The 23,921-nt window shown below is 45.0% G+C and overlaps 1 protein-coding gene across 2 annotated transcripts in view; it reads left to right on the top strand.

Moving 5' to 3' along the window:
* Positions 1–18,556, top strand: part of LOC140190250 (proto-oncogene tyrosine-protein kinase LCK-like) — a 103,174-nt gene extending 84,618 nt beyond the window's left edge. For both annotated transcript variants that reach the window (XM_072246817.1, XM_072246816.1), the window contains exons 11-13: positions 1,266–1,419; positions 12,404–12,535; positions 17,472–18,556. In XM_072246817.1, coding sequence (XP_072102918.1) covers positions 1,266–1,419; positions 12,404–12,535; positions 17,472–17,674 — 489 coding nt within the window. In that variant the 3' untranslated portion in view covers positions 17,675–18,556. The remainder of the gene's footprint in view (positions 1–1,265; positions 1,420–12,403; positions 12,536–17,471) is intronic.
* The last annotated feature ends 5,365 nt before the right edge of the window (positions 18,557–23,921 follow it).

The raw sequence follows: 23,921 nt of genomic DNA, 5'->3' as shown, positions 1-23,921 counted from the left end.
CCTCCTTTGATCCTCCGATTTGGACTGGCTCACGGACCTCCAGTTTCCTCCTCCTGAAGTCAGTAATCAGCTGACACTGACGAGAGGTTGTTGTTGTGGCACCAGTCAGCCAGATTTTCAATCCCTCTCCTATATGTCGATTCATTGCCACCTTTCCCATCCTTCCTAGAATGTTTTAATTCGTTTAAAACTTTTTTTAAATTATGGGGATAAGTTAGAGTTAATTAGTGTGTAATTTTTAGAGATTATAAAGGGATCTGTCTGCATTGTATTCAGTGGATGGTGCCTTGTCTCCTGGGCTATAAATGGGGCTTGCTTCAGCTGGTACTGACTGAAACAAGACAGAGTGACCGTAGAGAATGGGGAGGCACGGAATGAAGTGGGGGGGGTGAATTACAGGTTCAGGGTCGCAGAACCTCAAGGGGAGAGCAATCAGAATACTAGGAGCAAGCAAGCTAATTAAACAACTGCGGGCAGTGAAGCTTTTGATGAAGAATCAAAAAAGATCTGGCTGAGGAAATACGACTTTTATTCATCAAATTTCCTTTCAGTATCAGTGACTTGTCAGGTTGTTTGAAACATGACTGAAACCTTGCAGTGGATTTAAACATTTAAAAACTCAGTTACCCCAGACATCCATTTAAAATAAAGAGAATAAATGCAAGAGATTGAGCAGATGCTGGAAATCCAGAGGAAGGTGCACACAAAGTGCCGGAGGAACTCAGCAGATCAGGGAGCATCTGTGGAGGGGAATAAACAGTCGATGTTTCAGGCTGAGACCCTTCTTCAGGACGGGAAAGGAGGGAGAAGAAGCCAGAATAAAATAATCGGGGAGGGGAAGGAGTAAAATCTGGCAGGCAATAGGTGAAACCAGGTGAGGGGAAGATGGGTGGGAGGATGAAGTAAGAAGCTGGGAGGTGATAGGTGGAAAAGGTAAAGGGCTGAAGAAGAAGGAATCTGATTGGAGAGGACAGTGGACCATGGGAGAAAGGGAAGGAGGAAGGGACCAGAGGGAGGTGAGGAGAACCAGAATGGGGAATGGAAAATGAGAGAAGGGGGAGGGATGAGAAAAAAGTTCAAGCTGAGAACAAAATCAGTATTGTCAATTTAAGACAGAGCAGCTTAAGGTGACTCACAGCTGAACTATAAGATCATAAGACATAGGAGCAGAATTAGGCCATTCAGCCCATCAAGTCTGTTCTGCCATTCCATCATGGCCAATCCCAGATCCCACTCAACCCCATACACCTGACTCTCATCCACAGATCGCAGAGGGAATGGCTTTCATCGAACGGAAAAACTACATCCATAGGGACCTCCGTGCAGCCAATATCCTGGTCTCGGAGGAGATTTCCTGCAAGATCGCAGACTTTGGACTTGCTCGACTCATTGAGGACAACGAGTACACCGCAAGAGAGGGTAAGGCTCTCATCTCCTCCTTGGTGTGAGAGACTGAGAAATGCACTGTCGAGAATGTTATCATTCATGGAGAATAGGCACGTGGGCAGGATGCAGAGGCAGGTTACACCATCCCTTCCCCAGCAATTGTGCCTATTCTGGATATCAGGGCAAAGGGCACGGACTGGGAGCAAGTTATCGTCCCAAATCTTGGTCAGTTCTACTTCATATTCAGATTCAGATTAATTTATCACACGACTATCAAAAAATACTATAAACTGTGTCATTTGTATTAACAACCAACACATCCGCAGGATGTGCTGGGAGCAGCCCACGAGAGTTGACACACATTCTGGCTCTAAGGTGCCCATGGTGTCATACACAGAAAATCAATCTTCATCCTTCAGCTGATTTATAAATACTGTAGCATACTACGCTAACCACTACATTACCGCTTCCAGGTAACAACCACATATATGTTCCCAAGGTGACACCCACCAAAAACACAGCTGAACATTACAAGCAAGACCGAAATCTATCTCGGACTTGCCTGTGTTTTGTATTTGTGGAACCAAAAGAAATCAAAAACTCTGAAAGTGGATTTTATTTTCTGGCCTAGTAGGGAAATGCTGCTACAGGGTTGTATTGGTGACGCATTTGATCAATACTGGAGAAGACGTAGGAGTCATTTGTAACCAAATGTCTCACTTTAGTCGAGATCTGCCTTTACCTTCTCTTTCATGTTGGGGCTCAGGGAATAGCAGTACACCACCACCAGTGCATTCCCCACCTGCTCCCATGACCACCTTACACACAGGGGCTGATGATGGCCGCTAAGCACACCCAAATAAATTAGGCGTTTAATGTCGTCAGAGAACTGTGCTGTTGACCAGAATATAAAAGCAGTGGTGTAATGCTGAGGCTTTATGAAGCGCTGGCCAGACTGTATTTAGGGTATTGTGAGCAGTTTGATTGATTGATTTGTCTGTCTATCTATCTGTCCATCTATCTACCTATCAATCTATCTATCTATCAATCAATCAATCTATCTGTCCTTCCATCTATCTATCAATCTATCTATCTGTCTGTCTATCTATCTATCTGTCTATCAGTCTATATGTCTGTCTATCTATCTGTCTATCAATCTGTTTATCTATCTACTTGTTTGTTTGTTTATTTACTTATTGAGATACAGGGTGGAATTGGCCCTTCCAGCACCTCAAGCTGCGTCGCTCAGCAACCCCCTGTTTAGCCCTAACCTAATCACAGGACAATGTACAATGACCAACTAACCGGCTAACCAGTACGTCTTTAGACTGTGGGAGGAAAGCAGAGCACCCAAAGAAAACTCACGCATTGCACAGGAAGGATATACAGATTCATTACAGGTGACATCAGAATTGAACACTGAGCTCTGATGACCATCGTGCTCGCCAAGATGCTACTGTGAACCCCTTGTCTAAGGAAAGATGACCTGGCATTGGTGAGGGTCCAGACAGGCTCAGGAGAATGACCCTAGGAATGGAAGGGTTAATGCATGAGAAGTGTTTGATGGCCTTGCTGCAGTTTAGAATAACGAGGGAGATCTTATTGCAGCAAGGCCCAGATAGAGTTGGCAGGGAGAGGATGTTTCCTGTAGTGGGGGAGTCTCGGACCAAAGGAAAAAGCCTCGGAATAGAAGGACGCCCTTTAGAACAGAGATGTAGAGGAATTTCTTTGGGCAGAAGGTGGTGACTCTGTGGAATTCATTGCTACAGATGGCTGTGGAGGCCAAGTCACTGAGTATATTTAAAGTGGAGGTCAATAGGTTCTTGACTAATCAGGGTGTCAAAGACTACAGGGAGAAGGCAGGAGAATGGAGTTGAGAGAGAAAATAAATCAGCCACATTGGAAAGGCAGAGCAGAGTTGATGGGTCAAAAGGCCTAATTCTGCTCCTATGTCTTATGGCCTTAATGCGGTAGAAATTCCTACCAATATTCTAAAAATAGTCTTTGCAGAATGTCATCTCTGAAGATTATTTGTGTGGGACATTTTGTCTCTTGTCTTCAGCCCCTAGTGATTCAAACGTCACTCACTGTCACAACGCATTGTTTCTGTGCTGTAGTGAGTGACAGATGTTTCTGTAAGACAATGAACAGGAAATCAGTCACGGTCATGCTGACTCCAGGCCGGAAGCCACAGAACATGGCTTTCGGATCCAAACGTGCTATTCCAGTAAACGTCTGAACTGCAAGTGCCATTCGGGCCAGCAGCTCTGTGCAAGTACAGCGCAAAACAAAGACTCGTTGTCTAATACAGAGCACCATTATTGTGAGCTACAGCTTTCTACAGGAAACCGCATCGGAGAAACAACCTCATGGAGTGGAGTCACAGGAAATCAGCGTCCATCACCACCCAGGACACGCTCTCTTCTCACTGCTGCCATCAGGAAGGAGGTACAGGAGCCTCAGTACCCACACCACCAGGCCCACAAACAGTTATTACCCCTCAACTATCAGGCTCTTGAACAAAGGGGATAACTTCACTTGCCCCATCATTGAAATGCTCCCACAACCTGTAACTCACTTTCAAGGACTCCTCATCTTATGTAAAACCTTCCCCACCGTTGAACACCTCTACACGAAGCGCTGTCGCAGGAAAGCAGCCTCCACCATCAGGGATGCCCACCACCTCTCTTCTCATTGCTGCCATACCACCAGGCTCAAGAACCAGAGGGGATAACTCCACTCACCCCAGCTATGAACAGTTCCCACAACCTACGAACTTTGTCATGGTCAGAGATCCTTCCACCACAGAAACTGGTCCTCTGACCCATATCCCTAGCATTTCCTACCCATGAACCTGTCCGAAAGTCCCTTCAACGTTGTTAATGCCCCTGCCTCAACCACTTCCTCTGTCAGCTGATTCCATATACAGACCACCCTCTGGGTGAAAAAGATGCCCCTCAGGCTCCTATTAACCCTTTCCCTTCTCGCCTTAAACCTCCGCCCTCTTGCTCTTGATTCCTTAGTCCTGGGGAAAAATACTGGGTGCATTCACCCTGTCTACAGAATGTCCCTCATGGTATTATACACCTCTATAAGGTCACCCTACAGTCTCCTAAACTGCAAGGAGTGAAGTCCTAGACTTGCCAACTCCTCCCTAGAGCCCAGTCCCTGGAAGTTTGGTACCGTCCATGTAAACCACCGGAATCAGAATCAGGTTTAATATCACTGACTTATGCCGTGGAATGTGTTGTTTGTGGCAGCGGAACATTGCAATGCACAATAATTTTTTTAAACTTTAAGATTCAAGGTAAATGTTTATGAAGTACATATGCGGTATACAACCCTCAGATTCATCTTCCCCACAGACAGCCTCAATACAAAGAAAAACTTTCAAAGAAAAAGACTAAACCCCCAACATACAAAAAAAAGAACAGATCGTGCAAATGGCAAAAAAACGATTGAAAAATGCAGAATATAAAACATCAAACCAGAGTCCTGTTGTTCGTTGACTGCAGCCTGTGCAGAACCAAACCCCCAATCAAAATCGCACAAAATAGCAATAAAAAAATGAGGAACCAGAAAGCAGAAACACATCATAACATCAGTGTCCAATCCACAAAGCACGAAGACCCAGGACTCTGGCCCCATCCTCCGGCAGCATCAAGAGAGAGAGAGAGACCAGTCACACACGAGTGCCTTTCTCCTAAAGCAGCAAGCAAGGACGAGGGAGAGAGACCGGTCACACGTGGGCAGACGGTGCTGAACACCTACTCGCCTTCCGCTCTCATCCCCGTTGATTTCAATCTTGTTCGACGCTTCGATCGATGAGAAATGGAGTCGATCACCCCTTGCCCTATCTCCAGGCCTCACACTGCACACAAAGCCTCACAGAACTACTTTGGAGACAGCAAAGCGCCCAGTCACTGAGTTAGCCCAAAACTCGCCATCAAAATGTAAATCACAGGTTCCAATAGTAACAGAATCGTATTGGAAAGAAGAAGCAAAGGAAGTCGTTTTGTGAACTGTTTGGAGGACGTCGTCTTTGGTCGCGTTGTTTGATGGCATCATCTTCTTCTTTCCAATAAGAATTACATTAAGAAATACATAAATAAAATATTAAATTAAATAAATAGTGCAAAAAGAAAGCAAAAAAAAGTAGAAAACTAATAGTGAGGTAGTGTCCATGGGTTGGTGGCAGGGGAGAAGAAGCTGTTCCTGAAATATTGAGGTGTCCAAGTTGGAGTAGGTGCTGCCCCCAAGTGTTCACTCAGAGGGAGACGGGCTCTATTGGACTCTTTCATTGTGTGATTGTGATACCATCTGTGCTTGCTATCTTGTGTGTCCTTCGTGCTGTGTATGACTGTTGGTACTGTGTTTTGTATCTTGACCCTGGAGTATCGCTGTTTTGTTTGGCTGTATTCATGGGTATTCATGCATGGTTGATGGACAATTAAACTTGAATTGAATTGAGTGAGAGTCTTTCGGCGAGGTTTCTATGTTCTTTCCAGTTTGATCATTTTTCGATAAGTTTGGGAGGTGCCAGGGTGTGTGACTACACAGCATCTTGTGGTACGCTCTGTCGTTGTTGTTCGTCCATCGTTGACGTCGATGAAGACCTCGACACCATAGTGACGGTGTCAAGATTAGCGCTTGATCTGGATTTAAGTGAGGGAGAGTTGCGCAGCGTCAGCCTCACTCTCTCTTCCCAATTCCCATCTGGATCCAGTGGCAAGACAAGAGTCGAGATGGCTGGAGATGGGACTAGGCGCAGTGGATGACCAGGATGTCTTCTGTGTCTTGTCCTGTTCTACACGTTCCACGACGCTTGCAGAGACCGCCTTCTTGACCGTTGGACCTTCCATAGGTCTCGTCCGCTCAATCCGCCGGAGTCTGTCTTCACATGCTGGGATGGACAACTCCCTATCTCACCGAGGGTTTGAGACCCGTCGGCTACCCTCACCTGGTTTAGCCGGCTTGTCGAAGCCGTTGCCCGGGGTGTGGCCGCTGTCGCATGCAAACAGCTACGGGGAGCCACAGGTGAGAGCTGAGTGCCAGGTGGGGACCAAAGGTGGACAAACCACCCTGGAAAGGACGCGACATGCTCTGCTCTGTACCACTGCATACGGGTGGCAAAGGGAATGGGCCCTCAGTGTGACTGGAGCACTGCCAGTCAAACAGACTCCACTGGCCTGACGCTGGCAAGCTGCTTGTGACTTTCTGAAGATGCCCCAATCTGTTCAGGATGAGAGAATTCCATCATGCTCCTGACTTCTACCTTGAGGTCTGACAGGTAAGACACTCACTGTGAGACCCCCAGCCTTTGACCTGCTCATAGGACCATAAGTCATAGGAGCAGAATTAGGCCATTCAGCCCATCGAGTCTGCTCCACCATTCCATCATGGCTGATTTTTCATCCCTCTCAACCTCATTCTCCTGCCTTCTCCCCGTGACCTTTCATACCCTGACTAATCAACAATCTATCAACCTCCACTTTAAATACACCCAATAACTTGACCTCCACAGCTGCCTGTGGCAACAAATTCCACAGATTCACCATCCTCTAGCTAAAGAAATTCCTCCTCATCTCCGCTCTAAAGGGACATCTCTCTATTCTGAAGCTGTGTGCCCTCTGGTCCTAGACTCTCCCAACAACAGATGGTGCAATCCGGGGTATATTACGATCGAGGAACGTGTTTGCAGACTGGATATAGAACTCTTTACTGTTGGACTTCGGCCACATTCCACCGTGATACAACACTTGGCAGCACGGGAGGTCGTTCCTGCCTGTGGCCATCGAACGTGAGCTCCTCCTGTGGAGGGTCAGATACTCTGAGCCAACAGACTGGTCCTGGACTTATTTTCCATCTGGCATAGTTTGCATTTTGTTGTTTGATTGTTGGGGCTTTTTGTATTGCTATATTTACGCTCTATTCTTGGTTGGTTAATAAAGTATATCTATCTATCTATCTATAGAAATTATCCTCTGCACATCCACTCTGTCCTGGGCTTTCAATATTCAATACTCAGTAAGATCCCCCACCCCTATATCTTGTAACCATGGTATCTACATGGATGGTCCAGTTAAATGTTACTCACTGGTGACCTCTGGGGAACTATCATTACTGAAGTTATTGAAAGTCAACCTAAATACATGGCTGATAGAAAAGTGGAAGGCTATGTGGGAGGTATTGCTGAGTCTCCATATGGGACTCGTATGACTGACGGTAGTGAAAACCAAGAGGAAGCTACTGACACAATGAAGAAAGCTCTGAACACCACCAGAGATGGAGGACCTTCATTGCTGCCCTAAATGCCAGCAGCATAATGGGCAACAAGAAAGATGTGAGAGGGGAGGGTTACATTGATCTTAGAGTAGGTTAAAAGTTGGCACAACATCATGGGCCAAATGGCCGGTCTTGTTCTATGTTCTAAACTTGTAAAGAAAATATCAGCAAAAGACTATGGGTCCCTTCTTACAGAAACAGAAGTTATACTGAGGAATATAGAAAGGGCAGAGATTATTTTACATATTTTACCTGAACAGCAGAAAATATCAAACACCTTTGAGAACTGGAGAAGAGTGAATGAGGAACTGAAAGGGTATCTGGGGAAGTGAATGACATTGAAAGGCCGTCAATGTCTCAGACAAGGTTAGAAATGTTTGTGGAGGCAGAGGATGTACTGGCTGCCGACTTTCAATATTCCACAGGCTGAAGGAAAACAGACAAGAGGACAATGTCAGAGATGGTGGTGGAAAATTCTATTACACATCGAAGAAGTGTCTCGGCCCGAAACGGCAACTGTTTATTCATTTCCATAGATGCTGCCTGACCTGCTGAGTTCCTCCAGCATTTTGTGTGTGTTTTGCTTTACCACCTCGAGTTGAGCATTGTCTATAGAAATATTCTGTAGGGTTGGCTCTTAGAAATCTTCATGTTGGGTCCTTCAACCATGCTCCAAATACCTGGGTTGAAGGCACATTCTGCAGCCGGTGTAGCTTTGCAGATACTACTCCCGCTCCTCAGGAACATGTACACAGAGCCACACTGTCTTTGGAGGGCTGCAGGTGTGGCAATAGGAGTGATGGGATTGTTCTGCTACGAGCTGAATGGTCTCCTCCAGGGCAGCATGGTAGTGTAGGGGTTAGCACAGCGCGTTACAGTACCAGTGACACAGGTTCAATCCCCACAGCTGCCTGTAAAGAGCTTGTATATTCTTCCCGTGTCTGTGTGGGTTTCCTCCGGATGCTCTGGTTTCCTCCCACAGTCCAGTTGGCGAGTTAATTGGTCTTTGTGAAATGTCCTGCAATTAGGCTAGAGTTAAATTGGGGTAACACACACAAAATGCTGGAGGAACTCAGCAGGCCAGGCAGCATCTATGGAAAAAAGTACAGTCGATGTTTTGGGCCGAAACCCTTCGGCAGTTAAATTGGAGGATTGCTGGGTAGCACAGCTCGATGGGCTAGAAGGGCCAATTCCACACTGCAGCTCAATAAATAAATAAATAATTTCATAAATAACCATCCTCTGTGCTTGACCAGAGATGAACGATCTGGTGATTAATGGATGAGCACAGTAATCTGTCAGTCGTGAGATCGCACACGTGCGCAGACAGTACATGCCTGTGTACGCACTGCCATCTTGTGGTTGGCTTGAAACACTGCAAGAGGCAGAGACATCTCTTGGTTTCTGAAGGAACTCCATCCAACACTGGAGAATTTTAGTAGCATTCCCAGTGGTTATTTCCATTAAAGGTGAAGAACTTTGGGATAAAACTACAACAAAGGCAATTCTCCCGCTATTAGAAGCAACCTCTCCATGTATGTTCTTTCATGAACCTCTTTCGTGAAGCAAATTATGCTGAACTGTCACTGCAGTGAGGAGCCAGGCGGAGGGGAGGCTGGTTTGGTGAATGGGCTGTGCTGGGGCATCACAAGACGCAATGTGTTCGAGCCGCCAGGGTCACAGACACTGCTGGAGGTGGAGTGAGCATTTTGGAGAGGAGTCGATGTGGAAGAGTTTCGATGCCCGTGCACCTAACCCGGATGCAAGATTGGATCGCTCCGAGCTGAGAGTCGATTTGGTGAGATTGAGAAAAGCTCCAGGGTTATCAGGGTGTCTGGATCCGGCCCCTAGAACGTGGCATTACCTGGTGCTTGGACAACTTAACCACCGGCACAGATAGACTGGAAGACTGAGTATCAGGTACAGAGACAAGGGTCGGGCTGATTTTGCTCGCTCTCCCGCAAATGTTTATCCCTTTCTCCGCAGCACCGAGACTGTGAACTGATCGGGCTACTGTGCATTTCTACCCCACTGGTGTGAAAACGGGGGACTGAGGCTTGCTTGGGCCTACTCCGCCTGCACCAGGAGCGGACCTGGGACTCGCCTGGTTTACGATGCTGCTGGCTTGCTTCTGTGGTTTGCACAAAGTGTGTTTTTCCCTCTCATTTTCTGCAATGTGGTTTTCGGTCTTTTTAAAATAGGGTTATTCGAGTTTCTTGCTTTGTGGCTACCTGTAAGCAGACTCATTTCAAGGTGTATAATTTATGCATTCTTCGATAATAAATGTGCTTTGAGTCTATCCTGGCTTTTCAAATCCAACAACCTTAACTGTAAAAAACTTTCAAACATATTCCTCTACAATGATAATCTTAAAATTACACTATGAGCTGTCGATCGGTGCAAATACTTTAACTTAATGAACCTGAGCTAAAGTTTTGTCATCTAAGTGTAACTTTGAGCATTTCTTTCAGATTTCATCTTAGCCTTCCCGGTTGCAGTGAAAACTATCTTTATGGTAAGGACTCCAAGTAAACCCAGAATGATCAGCCCACATCGGCACTAAATTACCCAGGCATGCATTTGAATACATTGCTTTTGTCACTAAATTCCAAGAAAACTGAGTACTTAAGAACATAAAACCATAAAGCATAGCAGCAAAATTAGGCTGTTCATCCTTTCAGGTCTGCTCTGCTATTCCATCATGGCTGATTTATTATCCCTCTCAGCCCCATTCTCCTGCCTGCTCCCTGTTACCTTTGACACCCTAACTAGTCAAGAACCTATGAACCTCTGCTTTAAATATACCCAATGACTTGGCCTCCACAACTAAGAACTTCCGTCAACTCAATAACAATTTTCTGACTTGGTAACTGTTTTGAACTTATAGATCCCTTGATTTTGAAAACACCTTCCAGGTTCTCAAACACCTTCATAACTTTCAGCACAGCCAACAGGTACCCTTCGGCGAAGGGTTTCGGCCGGAAACGTCGACTGTACTTTTTTCCATAGGTACTGCCTGGCCTGCTGAGTTCCTCCAGCATTTTGTGTGTGTTATTCTGTAAAGCGAAGATGCTTTCAAAATAATAAAGTGAAAAGTTTCTAAATACCAAAATATTTGGTATAACGAGCAGTAAACAGTAAAAATCTAAATCAAATCAGTCTTTGGTGTGACCACTCTTTGCCTTTAAACCTACAGTAATTCTCTTAAATACACTGTAATGCAGTTTTATAAGAAAATCAGCTGGTCAGTTGTTCCTCAACATCTTGGAGAACTCTCCACAGTTCTTCAGCACACTTTGGTTGTCTTGCTTGCTTCTGTCTCTCCAGGTAATCCCAAACAGCCTCGATGATGTTGAGATCAGAATTCTACCATCTGAAACCAGATAAAAAATCTTGAATGCCTAAGACTTCTGCACAGTATTTTACATAATTTGTTACTCAGTGGAACAGTAGTTTGTCTTTTTTTTATTCCATTTTAACTATTTCCATGAAACTTTGGCTATTTGGGGCAGCCACTTAATTGGGCCAAAATATGCTGTTCCCGATATGTCCCAATCAGCTGGAATTTACTTTATTAATATTAATAACTTTACGAGAAGAGGTTTTGAAGAATTCAATGTTTCACTTGACCAAATGACGTTAGGATCATCCAGCAACAATCAATGCTGCTGATTAGACTCCCAATACGATGTTTTACAATACAATCAATCTTTTCCTTGTACCTGCATCATCGCCTTAAAGCAGGGGTTCCCATATTTTTTATGCCATGGACCAATACCATATAAAAGGAGTCTGTGGACTCCAAGTTGGAAAACCTGCCTCAAACTGAGCATTTAACATTTCAACTAAATGCTCGACAGGTCAGGCAGCATCCGTGGAGAAGAATAAACAATATAGGGGACTGGCCTGGGAGTTGGAGGACTGTGTGGGTGGGAGGAAAGGGGCTTGTTTAGTTGTGTTGATGTTGTAGTTGTTATGCTGAACATTGTAGGTATCCCGTGTTGGAGTTGCAATGTGTGACGATACTTGTTGGTTGTTAACGTAAATGACACATTTCACTGTGTGTGTCGATGTATATGTGATAAATAAATGAATCTGAATCTGATGTTTCGGGCCAAGATCCTCCACCAGTTCACAACAGGTGTTCCCAACCTTTTTTATGCCATGGACCCCTACCGTTAACTGAGGGGTCCGTGGAACCCAGATTGGGAACCCCCGTTTTCCGGCCACCACATTGAAACTGCTTCGGGTCTGTGGCTGTAGTTAGCATTTCACATTTTGTAAAAAATAAATTCAGTTTTGTAACTCAGCCATGGAATGCTCATTGTCTAATGGGATGGGTGGAGATTTTGTGGAATTGGTTGCTATTAAATTTGTCGGATCAATAAATCTAATCATTTACTTTTAGTCAAAATTTCACCTGAAGCTTAAAATGCAGTTATTATTGTTTCATCTAATGTCAGATGCTGAGTTCCTCCAGCATTTTGTGTGTATTACTCTGGATTTCCAGTATCTGCAGAATCTCTTGTATTTATGTTATATTGTGTGTGATTTCGGCAGTCCCCACAGTTCTGGGCGGATCTCGGTCTGAAATGTCGACTATGTATTCCTCTCCAGAGATGATGCCTGAACTGCCGAGTTCCTCCAGCATTTTCTGCGTGCTTATCTGGATTTCCAATCTGTGCAGAATATTCTTGCATTTAATTAACACCTATTGCTTTTTTTTGTGTAGGTGCTAAATTCCCCATCAAGTGGACAGCACCGGAAGCCATCAACTACGGCACATTCACCATCAAGTCTGATGTCTGGAGCTTTGGAATTCTCCTTACAGAGATCGTAACGTACGGACGGATACCATATCCAGGTACAAATCCAGCAATGACTGACGTATAAACTCTTCGAATCAGAATGTTCCGAATCAGGTTTATTATCACCGGCACGTGTCATGAAGTTTGTTAACTTAGTAGCAGCAGCATAATGCAATATATAATATAGAAGAAAGAAAATAAAATCATAATAATTAATAAATAAGTAAATCAATTACAGTATGTGTATATTTAATAGATTAAAAATCATGCAAAAACAGAAATAATATATATTTAAAAAGTGAGGTGGTGTTCAAGGGTTCAATGACCATTTTGGAATCGGATGGCAGAGGGGAAGAAGCTGTTCCTGAATCTCTGAGTGTGTGCCTTCAGGCTCCTGTACCTCCTCCCTGATGGTAACAGTGAGAAAAGGACATGCCCTGGGTGCTGGAGGTCCTTAATAATGGACGCTGCCTTAGCTTGTATTGACAACATATCAACAAAGTTCAAAGTAAATTTTATTATCAGAGTACATACATGTCACCACATCAAACCCTAAGGTTCATTTTCCTGCTGGCATACTCAGTAAATCTATAGAATAGTAAGTAAAATTGAATCAAAGAAAGATCAACCAGAGGGCAGAAGACAATTCAAAAGAGATATATTTAAAAGAATGTTTGGGAAAAATTTCTGCAGCTCACAGAACGCCTGCGATGGTCACTGGCCCCATCTTGCTATAAACAGATATAGTTCGTTTGAAATGAAAGAGAAAACGGATCAATTGAGAGTTGCTTCTGCCGAGTTATCAAGGAACCAACGCGCACAACAACCGATAAGCAGGGATACGGGCCAGCAGAGAAAACTCAGCTATCCAGTTGGCTGGGGCCCAGCGGAAACTAGCGGCCAGGGTGAGAGGCAATCAATCAGAATGAGGAGCCGGACCAATAAACGCCAGCGCTCAGCAGAAACGACACTCGTTCGTGCACTGATGGTGTCACCTCGATTGGTGACGAAATGTTTGTGACGGAATCTCCAACAACCCTACGAACAAGTACATAGCTGGTGATCTGGTGGGGGTGGCGGGGGCAACATCTGTCCACTGGCAAATTCCAAGATTAGTTTATTCGTAACTTACAAGAGTGGTATACACTTCTAGTGGGAAGGGCCAGACTGGAAATCTAGAAGAATAGTTTTATTTGCCACATGTCAGTCGAAAGATGAAATAGACATCAGCGTTTGTGTCAACGACCAACACAGTCTGAGGACGTGCTGGGGGCAGCCTGCAAGTGTTGTCACACTTCTGACGCCAACATAGTGTGCCCACAATCCACCAACCCTCACCCGTACGTCTTTGGAATTTGAATCTGAGGGTTACAAGTCTAGGTGTTTCTCAAAGGTTCTCTCTGCCCTCGTTCTGATCACTGGGATCCCGGTGGGGACCATAAACAGGTTCTACTCTGGGAGACCTTTTACAGACAGCTGTGGAGGCCAAGTCATTGGGTATAGTTAAGGCAGAGGTTGATTAGCCAGGGGGTCAAGGGTTACACAGAGAAGGCAGGAGATTTGTGTTGAGAGGGATAATGAATACAGTCAGAATAGGCAACAACTTCTTCCCTCCGGCCATTAGGCCTCTGAACTCCCTGTCACATCGCATTCCAAGTGTCACCGGATAATCTGTACTGTACCTGACAATATTTAATTTATGCACTTTACTTTGTTTAATCATGCGTAATTCATTATAGATTTAATTACTTTCCTTGGTTATTGTGTGTTATGTGTACTATTGTGCCTTGCACCTTGGTCCAGAGAAACATTGTCTCATTTGGCGCTATTCATAATCACATTTCAATGACAATAATCTTGACTTGAAATCAACCTTGACAGAATGGTCGAGTAGACTCGATGAGCTGAATGGCCTAATTCTGCTGCTATGTCTATACAAAGCTCCAGAGTAGTTTTACATCTTTCACATCCTTCAGAATAAATTAATTCCCTATTTATTTCATCGTTCAAAGATTTAAAATACAATTATCATCAAAGTTTTATGCAGTAGACAACCCTGAAATTCGTCTTCCCCACAAACAGCCACAAAACAAAGAAAACCATGGAACCTGTTCAAAGAAAAACATCAAGTCACACCCCCACCCCAGCTAAAACAAATCCCACAAATTACAACAAAGAATATGACCTCAAGCACAGAATAGAAAACACAAAATCAAAGGACGTATTTCAGTTCAGCTCAATATTCAAGTGTTTTCTAAGACTTCATTTATTTTTAATATCTTCTGAAATATTTAAATGATGTTTTTTAATTGTATGTTTCTTTGAACAGTGTGGGTATTTTTCAGTATTTTCTATGGCCTTTGGGAGCTTGCCTCCGCTGTGGTTGGAGCATTCCTGTTGTGAGAGTGAGCCTGCTGGGAGCCATTGATCCTCCTCTGTCTCTCCGGGGACAGCGTGCCTTTGTAATATCCACCCAGGGATGTCCCTGCACCGGCCTCTTGGCTGTAAACTTAAACACAGGGCCCTGGGGATTTCCTCGGCTTGGTTTTCCACAGGACTTTCAGATCCCAGTGAGGTTGGGGGGGATAGCAGGGAGCTGAGAATGGTCTCCCACTAAAAACGGGCAGGCAGAGGCAAACCTGACACCCGGTGTTTGATAATACTCACTACTTCACCACAAGTTGACCAAACGACATTGGGATAATAGACAATAGGCAACAGGTGCAGGAGTAGGCCATTCGGCCCTTCGAGCCAGCACCACCATTCACTGTGATCATGGCTGATCATCCACAATCAGTACCCCCGTTCCTGCCTTCTCCCCATATCCCTTCACTCCGCTATCTTTAAGAGCTCTATCTAACTCTTTCTTGAAAGAATCCAGAGAATTAGCCTCCACTGCCTTCTGAGGCAGAGCATTCCACAGATCCACAACCCTCTGTGTGAAAAAGCTTTTCCTCAACTCCGTTCTAAATTGTCTACCCCTTATTCTTAAACTGTGGCCTCCGGTTCTGGACTCCCCCAACATCGGGAACATGTTTCCTGCTTCTAGTGTGTCCAATCCCTTATCCAGCATTAAACTTCTTTTCTCGGGGCAGAAATGACTAATATGAGGGGGCATAATTTTAGGCTGATTGGAGGAAAGAGGTTGGTTTTTCACACAGAGAGTGGTGAATGTGTGAAATGACCTGCCAGGAATGGAGGTAGAGACAGATACATGAGGGACATTTAGGAGATTCTTAGACAGGTATGTGGATGACAGAGAAATGGCAGGCCATGTGGGAGGGAAGTGATAGACTGATCTCAGAGTAAGTTAAAAGGTCGGCTTATCAGAATCAGAATCGGGTTTAATATCACCAGCATGTGTCGTGAAATTTGTTGTGCTTGCCGCAGCAGTACAATGTGATGCACAATAATAAAAAACGTGAATTGCAGCAAGTATAAATATATAATAAATAGCTAAATTAACTAAGTACTGTCGTGCAAAAATAGAAATAAAAAAGTAGTGAGGTAGTGTTCATGGGTTCAATGTCCATTCAGAAATCAGATGGCAGACAGGAAGAGGCTGTTCCTGAATCACTGAGAGAGTGTCTTCAGGCTCCTGTACCTCTTTCCTGATGGTAGCAGTGAGAAGAGGGCATGTCCTGGGTGATGGGGGTCCTTAATGATGGATGCCACCTTTTTGAGGCATCACTCCTCGAAGATGTCTTGGATACTACGGAGGCTGGTGCCCATGATGGAGCTGACTGAGTTTACAACTCTCTGAAGTTTATTTCGATCCTATGCAGTAATCACATCACCCCTCCATTCCAGACGGTGAAGCAGCCAGTTAGAACGCTCTCCGCAGTACATCCATAGAAATTTCTGAGTGTTCTTGGTGACGTACCTAATCTCCTCAAACTCCTAATGAAATATAGCAGAATAAATTCTGGATGAAGAGTCTGTATTATGCTGTAAAGCTCTAAATTCTATGTTCCATGTTCTACGTTTAATTAACCATTGCTGATCAGACTCCCAATACAATGTTCTTGTACCTGTCCTACCTTGTACCCTGAACTTAAAGGCAAGTGAGCCATTAATACTTGCGGCGCATCTTCTCCGCTACCCGGCATTGGTTGTCGGAGAGCCACAAGCTGTTAATAAACACTTGAACTGGGAGCTCAGTTCGGCTCTGAATTATTGGCCTCATTCATGTGTAGTGGGGAGTTGCCACAGAATCTGTTGCCACTGCAACCCCCACCCCCCCACCGCCCCCAAAGTTTGGATTCCATCAGTAGCTGCGGATCTGTGGCTGAGGAGGTTTCCAAGCTGGGCTTCTGTGGCATGTGGGCCGCACTCCCATTCCTGGAGCACTTCAGCGGTGTTTCATTTTCTGAGCTCTCCCCCATCGTTGGCAGGACCAAGAGTCACAGCCCTCAGCCGCTCTAGATCCAGATGATCCACCTCCCTTTGGAACCTGAGACAATAAGACTGGCTGACCAATAAAATTATTGAACTGAGATGAGAGTTTTAATTCCCTTTTATATCCGGACTGTTCAATTTCAGTAGGTGGTGTTCTGATTTTAGCTGGAATGCTTGGTTTTTGCTATTGCTTGCTTGGTGGGAGAGAGTCAATGCTCTTGCTGGTGCAAGTGGGGGGGGGAAGGGTTAATGTTGCTGCTGTTGTTTGTACACGAGAGGGGGGCTTTGGGGTTCTGATATTAATATCATTCATTCTTTGAGGTTTCTTGTTTCCTGGATGTCTGTGAAGAGTAAGAATTTCAGGTTGTATACTGTATACATTCTCTGATATTAAATTGAACCATTTGATTTAAATCGCTTCTCTGCTTGTCAGATCTTTGGGAGTGGGGTCGAATTCAATTGTTATTTTAATCAAGTCCAACTTTTCCCAAGCCAATGGGCTGTTATATATATTTTAAAGGCGGCTCTCTCTTTACGACAATCACGTGTCTTCTTTCTCTCTAAGTCTTCACCTCTCCTTATCATTGCACACAGGAATGACCAATCCGGAGGTGATTCAGAATTTGGAGCGGGGCTATCGGATGCCAGCGCCTGAAAACTGCACGGAGGAACTTTACGAAGTGATGATGCGGTGCTGGAGAGAAAAGCCCGACGATCGGCCGACGTTTGAGTATCTCCAAAGTGTGCTGGAGGACTTTTTTACAGCCACTGAGGCTCAGTACCAGCAGCAGCCGTAAGGAGGAACACCTGTCCACGACTGGACTGGAGGACTTGGATTTACCTTCTGCACGCTTTACCAATATTGTACAACCAAAAAAATACGTTTGAAATTTTGTAAGATAGGAACCATGGCAGCCAATTAGTGCAGAGCAAGGCTCACAAAAAGCAATGCGATAACGACCAGGTAATCTGTTTAGTGAGGTTCCGCAATGTATGAGTGGCTTTCTGGAAAACTCTGCTCTTCAAAATAGTGTCTTGGCAAAGCTGTCTCCCATATGTCAGCCTAGCAATTCCTGCTCTGGGAATTACGTAGAGCGTTACAGCACAGTACAGACCCTGCGGCCCACAATGTCGTACCGACCCGTTAACCTACCCTATGATCAACCTAACGCTTCCCTCCTACATAGCCCTCCATTTTTCTGTCCTCCATGTTCCTATCCAAGAGTTTCTTAAGTGCCCCTGATGTATCTGCCTCTTTCTCCACCCCTCTCAGCATGTTCCAGGCACCCGCCACTCTCTGTGTAAAAAATACTTACCCCCTGACAACCCCTTCTAATGTCCTCCAATCACCATAAGAATCTTCCGGATGCTCATTTTCACTCCCTGATCATCCTCCCACCTCCTTTCCATGCACTAGAGGGGATACAACACATGTCTTCTCACCTGGTGACCCACAAGAACTAGAGAGATACTTAAAATCCCAGTTCTGCAGGAGGCAACACACACAAAATGCTGGAGGAACTCAGCAGGTCGGGCAGCATCTATGGAGAAGAATAACGAGCCAATGTTTCAGGACGAGACCCTTTATCAGCACCTGAAAGAAGGGGGCAGAAGCCAGGATAAGAAGGTGGGGGAGTGGAAGGAGGTCAAGCTGACAGGTGAAAGGTGAGACCAGGTGAGGGGGAAGGTGGGTTGGGGGGGAGAGAGGGGGATGAAGTGAGAAGCTGGGAGGTGATAGATGAGACCAGGTGAGGAGGAAGGTGGGTGGGTGGGGGAGAGGGGGGATGAAGTGAGAAGCTGGGAGGTGATAGGTGAGACCAGGTGAGGGAGAAGGTGGGTTGGGTGGGGGAGAGGGGGATGAAGTGAGAAGCCGGGAGGTGATAGGTGAGACCAGGTGAGGGGGAAGGTGGGTTGGGTGGGGGAGAGGGGGATGAAGTGAGAAGCCGGGAGGTGATAGGTGAGACCAGGTGAGGTGGAAGGTGGGTTGGGTGGGGAGAGGGGGGATGAAGTGAGAAGCTGGGAGGTGATAGGTGAGACCAGGTGAGGTGGAAGGTGGGTTGGGTGGGGGAGAGGGGGATGAAGTGAGAAGCCGGGAGGTGATAGGTGAGACCAGGTGAGGTGGAAGATGGGTTGGGTGGGGAGGGGGGGGGCTGAAGTGAGAAGCTGGGAGGTGATAGGTGAGACCAGGTGAGGTGGAAGGTGGGTTGGGTGGGGGAGAGGAGGATGAAGTGAGAAGCTGGGAGGTGATAGGTGAGACCAGGTGAGGCAGAAAGTGGGTTGGGTGGGGGAGAGGGGGATGAAGTGAGAAGCTGGGAAGTGATAGGTGAGATCAGGTGAGGGGGAAGGTGGGTTGGGTGGGGAGAGGGGGATGAAGTGAGAAGCTGAGTGGTGATAGGTGAGACCAGGTGAGGCAGAAGGTGGGTTGGGGGTGGGGAGAGGGGGAATAAAGTGAGAAACTGGGAGGTGATAGGTAGAAGAGGTAGAGGCCTGAAGAAGCCTCTATAGGGGGAGAATGAAATGAGAAGCAGGCAGGTAGAAGAGATGATTTGCAGATTGTGTTCAGGTCTAGCTTGGTGAAACCTAGCACTGAATGGGTGATCAGAGAATATCTGAAGAATATTTTTAGATTTGCAATGCTACAGCATGGGGGCTGGTTGCTATTCCTTCCAACTTCCCACACACACACTTGAAAAAATGTACAATTCCCTCACAGAGATATGAGTTACTTCAATGGATAACCCCTGGGAGGTTTGATACATTTCTGCCACAATTCTTGCAATATATGCTCTACTGAAAGCACTGGCCGGGCTCTCATCAAATCACAACAACTTTCATCTTTTTTTTCCTTTTTAGTTTCCTTAGTGATCCACTGAATATCTTTAACATGACAAAATCCATCCCAAAATTCAAACTGCTCGATAAGTGAGATGAATCTCCTCCCTGGCGTTATGCTTGGTTTGCTTCAGGATGTGTGGTGCCAAGTGTTTGGCTTTTTGGTCAGCAGAGTCGAATAGTTTCTGGGTCCATGCTCCTTGATTTCCCCTTTCACTGCCACAGTAATTAGAAACAAAACTCTGAGGGTCTTCCCACTTCCTGACTCTCAGCCAGAATCCTCATAAATCCATCAAATCTGGGTACTTCTTCAACATAAAAGAGCTTTCTGCATCCATGGCACCTTCAGGTAGTGAGATCCAGATCTCAACATTCAACAGCAGAATATTGTTCCTCTCCAGTTCCCCTCTAATTCTTTTAACTATGGATCATTGAAAAGCCTAGATAGAGTTGGCATGCAGAGAATATTTTCTATAGTGGGGGAGTCTGGGACCAGAGGGCACAGCCTCAGAATAGAAAGACGTCCATTTAGAACAGAGAAGAGGAGGAATTTCTTTAGCCAGAGGATGGTGAATCTGTGAAATTCATTGCCACTGATTGCTGTGGAGGCCAAGTCATTGGGTATATTTAAAGTGGAGGTTGATAGGTGGTTGATTTGTAAGGATGAGAAAGGTTAGTAAGGAATAGAATGCAGGAGAATGGGGTTGAGGTGGAAAATAAACAGCCATGATCAAACAGTGAGGTAGACTCAATGGAGCTGAATAGCCTAATTCTGCTCCCATGTCTTATGAAAAGTTAACACACAGATTAGGTGGACAAACATGCAGGCAAATGGCCTTTGCTAAAAGAAGATTTGAGTACAACAGGCGAGTCATCTTGTAGCAACTTTATAGGGCATGGTAGGAAAGCATCTGTACACGTGGAAAGGATCTCTCAAAGGAGACAACCCTATGAATCTACAGCAGTGAGGTTTCACAGTTTGGTTCTTGAGATGGACATTTTGTCATTTAAGAAGAAAAATAAGCAAATTTGAACTATACTGTCTGAAGCTAAGAATGAGAAATGGTCTTACTGGACTGTGTAAAATTCTTAAAGGACCTGATAGAGATTCTGTGTATCAGCTGCTTTTAAAAAGACTCAGTACCTTAAACATTCCCAGCTTTACAACCTGACACATTGCTCTGATTCGCTCCCCACAGATGCTGCCAGATCTGATGAATATTTCCAGCACTTTGCTTTTATACTTTTCAACAGATCTCCACTAGATTATAAAATCTAGTGATTTCTCATCTCTCAGATCTCTCAATATAGATTACAAAGTCATTACTATTAAGGTCTAGAGGTTAGACCAGATTGGAGCATATTCTTTTATCAAAACTATTACTGTTCCACATCTTCATACTAGAATCATAGAGTCATAGAAAAGTACACACAAAAACAGACCCTTCAGCCCATCTAGCCCATGCCGAGCCATTTAAACCACCTACTCCCATTGTCCTGCACCAGGACCATAGCATGCCATACCACTACCATCCATGTACCTATCTAAACTGGGCTTAAACATTGAAATCGAGCTTGCATGTACCACTTGCAATGGCAGCTCATTCCCCACTCTCACAACCTTCTGAGTGAAGACGTTTCCCCTTATGTTCCCCTTAAACTTTTCACCTTTCACCCTTAACCCATGACATCTGGTTGTAATCCCACCCAACATCAGTAGAAAAAGTCTGCCTGCATTTACCCTACCTATACCCCTCATAATTGTGTATACCCCTATCAAATCTCCTCTAAATCTTCCGTGTTCCAAGGAATAAAGTCCTGACCTATTCAATCTTTCCATATAACTCAGGTCCTCCAGACCCAGCAACATCCTTGTAAAGTTTCTCTGTACTCTTTCAACCTTATTTACATCTTTCCTGTAGGTAGATGAGGAAAACTGCACACAATACTCGTAATTAGGCCTCAATAACATCTTATACAACTGCAACAATGCTCAGTACTGGGCTTTATGAAGGCCAATGTGCCAAAAGCTTTCTTTACGACCCTATCTACCAGTGATACCACCTTCAATGAATTATGGACCTGTATTCCCAGATCCCTTTGATCTACCACACTCCCCAGTGCCCCACCGTTCACTGTGTAAGACCTACCCTGGATGGTCCTATCGAAGTGCAATACCTCGCACTTGTCTGCGTTAAATTCTATCTGCTATTTTTCTGCCCATTTTTTCAGCTGGTCCAGATCCTGCTGCTGCAAGCCATGATAGATTTCCTTGCTGTCCAATCATAGCTAAGATCATAGCTTTCAGGTAACATCTCTGAATGGGGGAGGGGTTCATTGAAACCTATTGAATATTGAAAGACCTAGATAGAGTGGATGTGGAGAGAGAAATTCTAGGACCAGAGGGAAAAGCCGCGGGGTAAAAGGACTTCCATTTGGAACAGAGATGAAGAGGAATTTCTTTAGCCAGAGGGTGGTGAATATGTGGAATTTCTTGCCACAGGCACCTGTGGAGGTCAAGTTATTGAGTATACTGAAAACAGAGGTTGATTGGATCTTGGTCGGTAAGGGCTCAAAGATGATGGGGAGAAGGCAGGAGAATGGGGTTGAGGTAATAAATCAGCCATGGTAAAATGACAGAAAAGGCTCAATGGGCCGAATGGCCCAAGTCTGCTCCAGTGTCTTGTGGTCTGAACAGTATATTTCCTTTTGCTCTTTGGTTGACAATGACGTCGGTGATCGTTGTGTTTCCATGACCATAATTGTTCTTGGCAAGTTCTCCTACAGAAGTGGTTTTGCCATTGCCTTCTTCTGGGCAGTGTCTTTACAAGATGGGTGACCCCAGCCATTATCAATACTCTTCAGAGATTGTCTGCCTGGTGTCAGTGGTCGCATAACCAGGACTTGTGATGTGCACCGGCTGCTCGTACAACCATCCATCACCTCCTCCCATGGCTTCATGTGACCCTGATCGGGGGGGGGAGGGGGGGAGGTTAAGCAGGTGCTTCACCTTGTCCAACGGTGAGCCGCAGGCTAGTGGAGGGAAGGAGCACCTTACACCTCCTTTGGTGGAGATGTACCTTCACCCCACCGCCTGATCATCTTGTACATCTTCCTAAAAAATGAATATTTGCAAGTTGTGTTTCAATTCTGCACGAATATCAGTGGGAGGATCCATTTGCTACCTGGCAGAGAGGTTTCCATGCTTGTGTGATGTGAGCTGAAAGCGAGTGCTCTTTCCACCCTGAAAGCCTTCTGTTACAAGCTGCCACTCCGATTGATATCCATACGTTCAGACACCGTGCTAGTTCATAGATTAGATGTCTTCATTTTTTTTTCTTCTGTTGCATTGATTCCTTTTAAACAGAACAACATATTCGATTTCTCAATCCATCAAATTAATTGAAATTTCTGCTGGAATTTCCTTCTGAATCTCACATTTTGCACAGATATAAATGTTAAATAGTAATTAGAGATTTTGTAGATTTTTAACTCCTCCTTAAATCTTTTGTACTTTTGAGTTCTTTTTAAAAAGATGAATAAAAGAGGTGAAATAAGAATTCTGTTTTGTACGTGTTTATTCATTCCTTTTGCAATAGGATCAAAAAGAATCTTGCAATCATAGTTCAAAGAATATCTGTTATCTGTCAAGTAGGGGACCATGCACAAACCTGATTTGATGGAGACAGACGCGAGAGCACAGCGGAACATCTGGAAAACTTCTGAAATGCCCGCTTCACTGCCGCTGCTACTGTGTGCTAACTGGAATCTCCGGAGCCAAAGGCCCCGAAATCCTCGGCTTTGCATGTTTCAGAGGCTGGAGAGAGGTCGAAGGCGCTTGGCAGAGGATGGCGCTGGGAGGCTGTATCGGGGAGGCTGCTCGGAAGCTCAGAGTTTTCGGACGGATGGACTCGGGATCGGCTGTGGTCGGCTGCTTCCAAGGCATCGGCAAGTTGACGGTGCCTGGAGGTTTATGGCAGGGAGTTTCTCCCTTTTGCCACCTGCTATCGGGGACTTGGGAGTCGATCGACTTGGGGCTTTGAGAGCTTTTTTTTACTGTGCCTGTGGTCTGTTCTTTATCAAATTATGGTATTGCTTTGCACTGCTGTAACTATATGTTACAATTATGTGGTTTTGTTAGTGTTAGTCTTTGGTCTGTCTTGTTTTCTGTGATATCACTCTGGAGAAACATTGTATCATTTCTTAATGCAT

This window comes from Mobula birostris, chromosome 29 (genome assembly GCF_030028105.1).
Source record: "Mobula birostris isolate sMobBir1 chromosome 29, sMobBir1.hap1, whole genome shotgun sequence".
Lineage (NCBI taxonomy): Eukaryota > Metazoa > Chordata > Chondrichthyes > Myliobatiformes > Myliobatidae > Mobula > Mobula birostris.
This window is presented reverse-complemented; position numbering and strand designations above follow the sequence as displayed.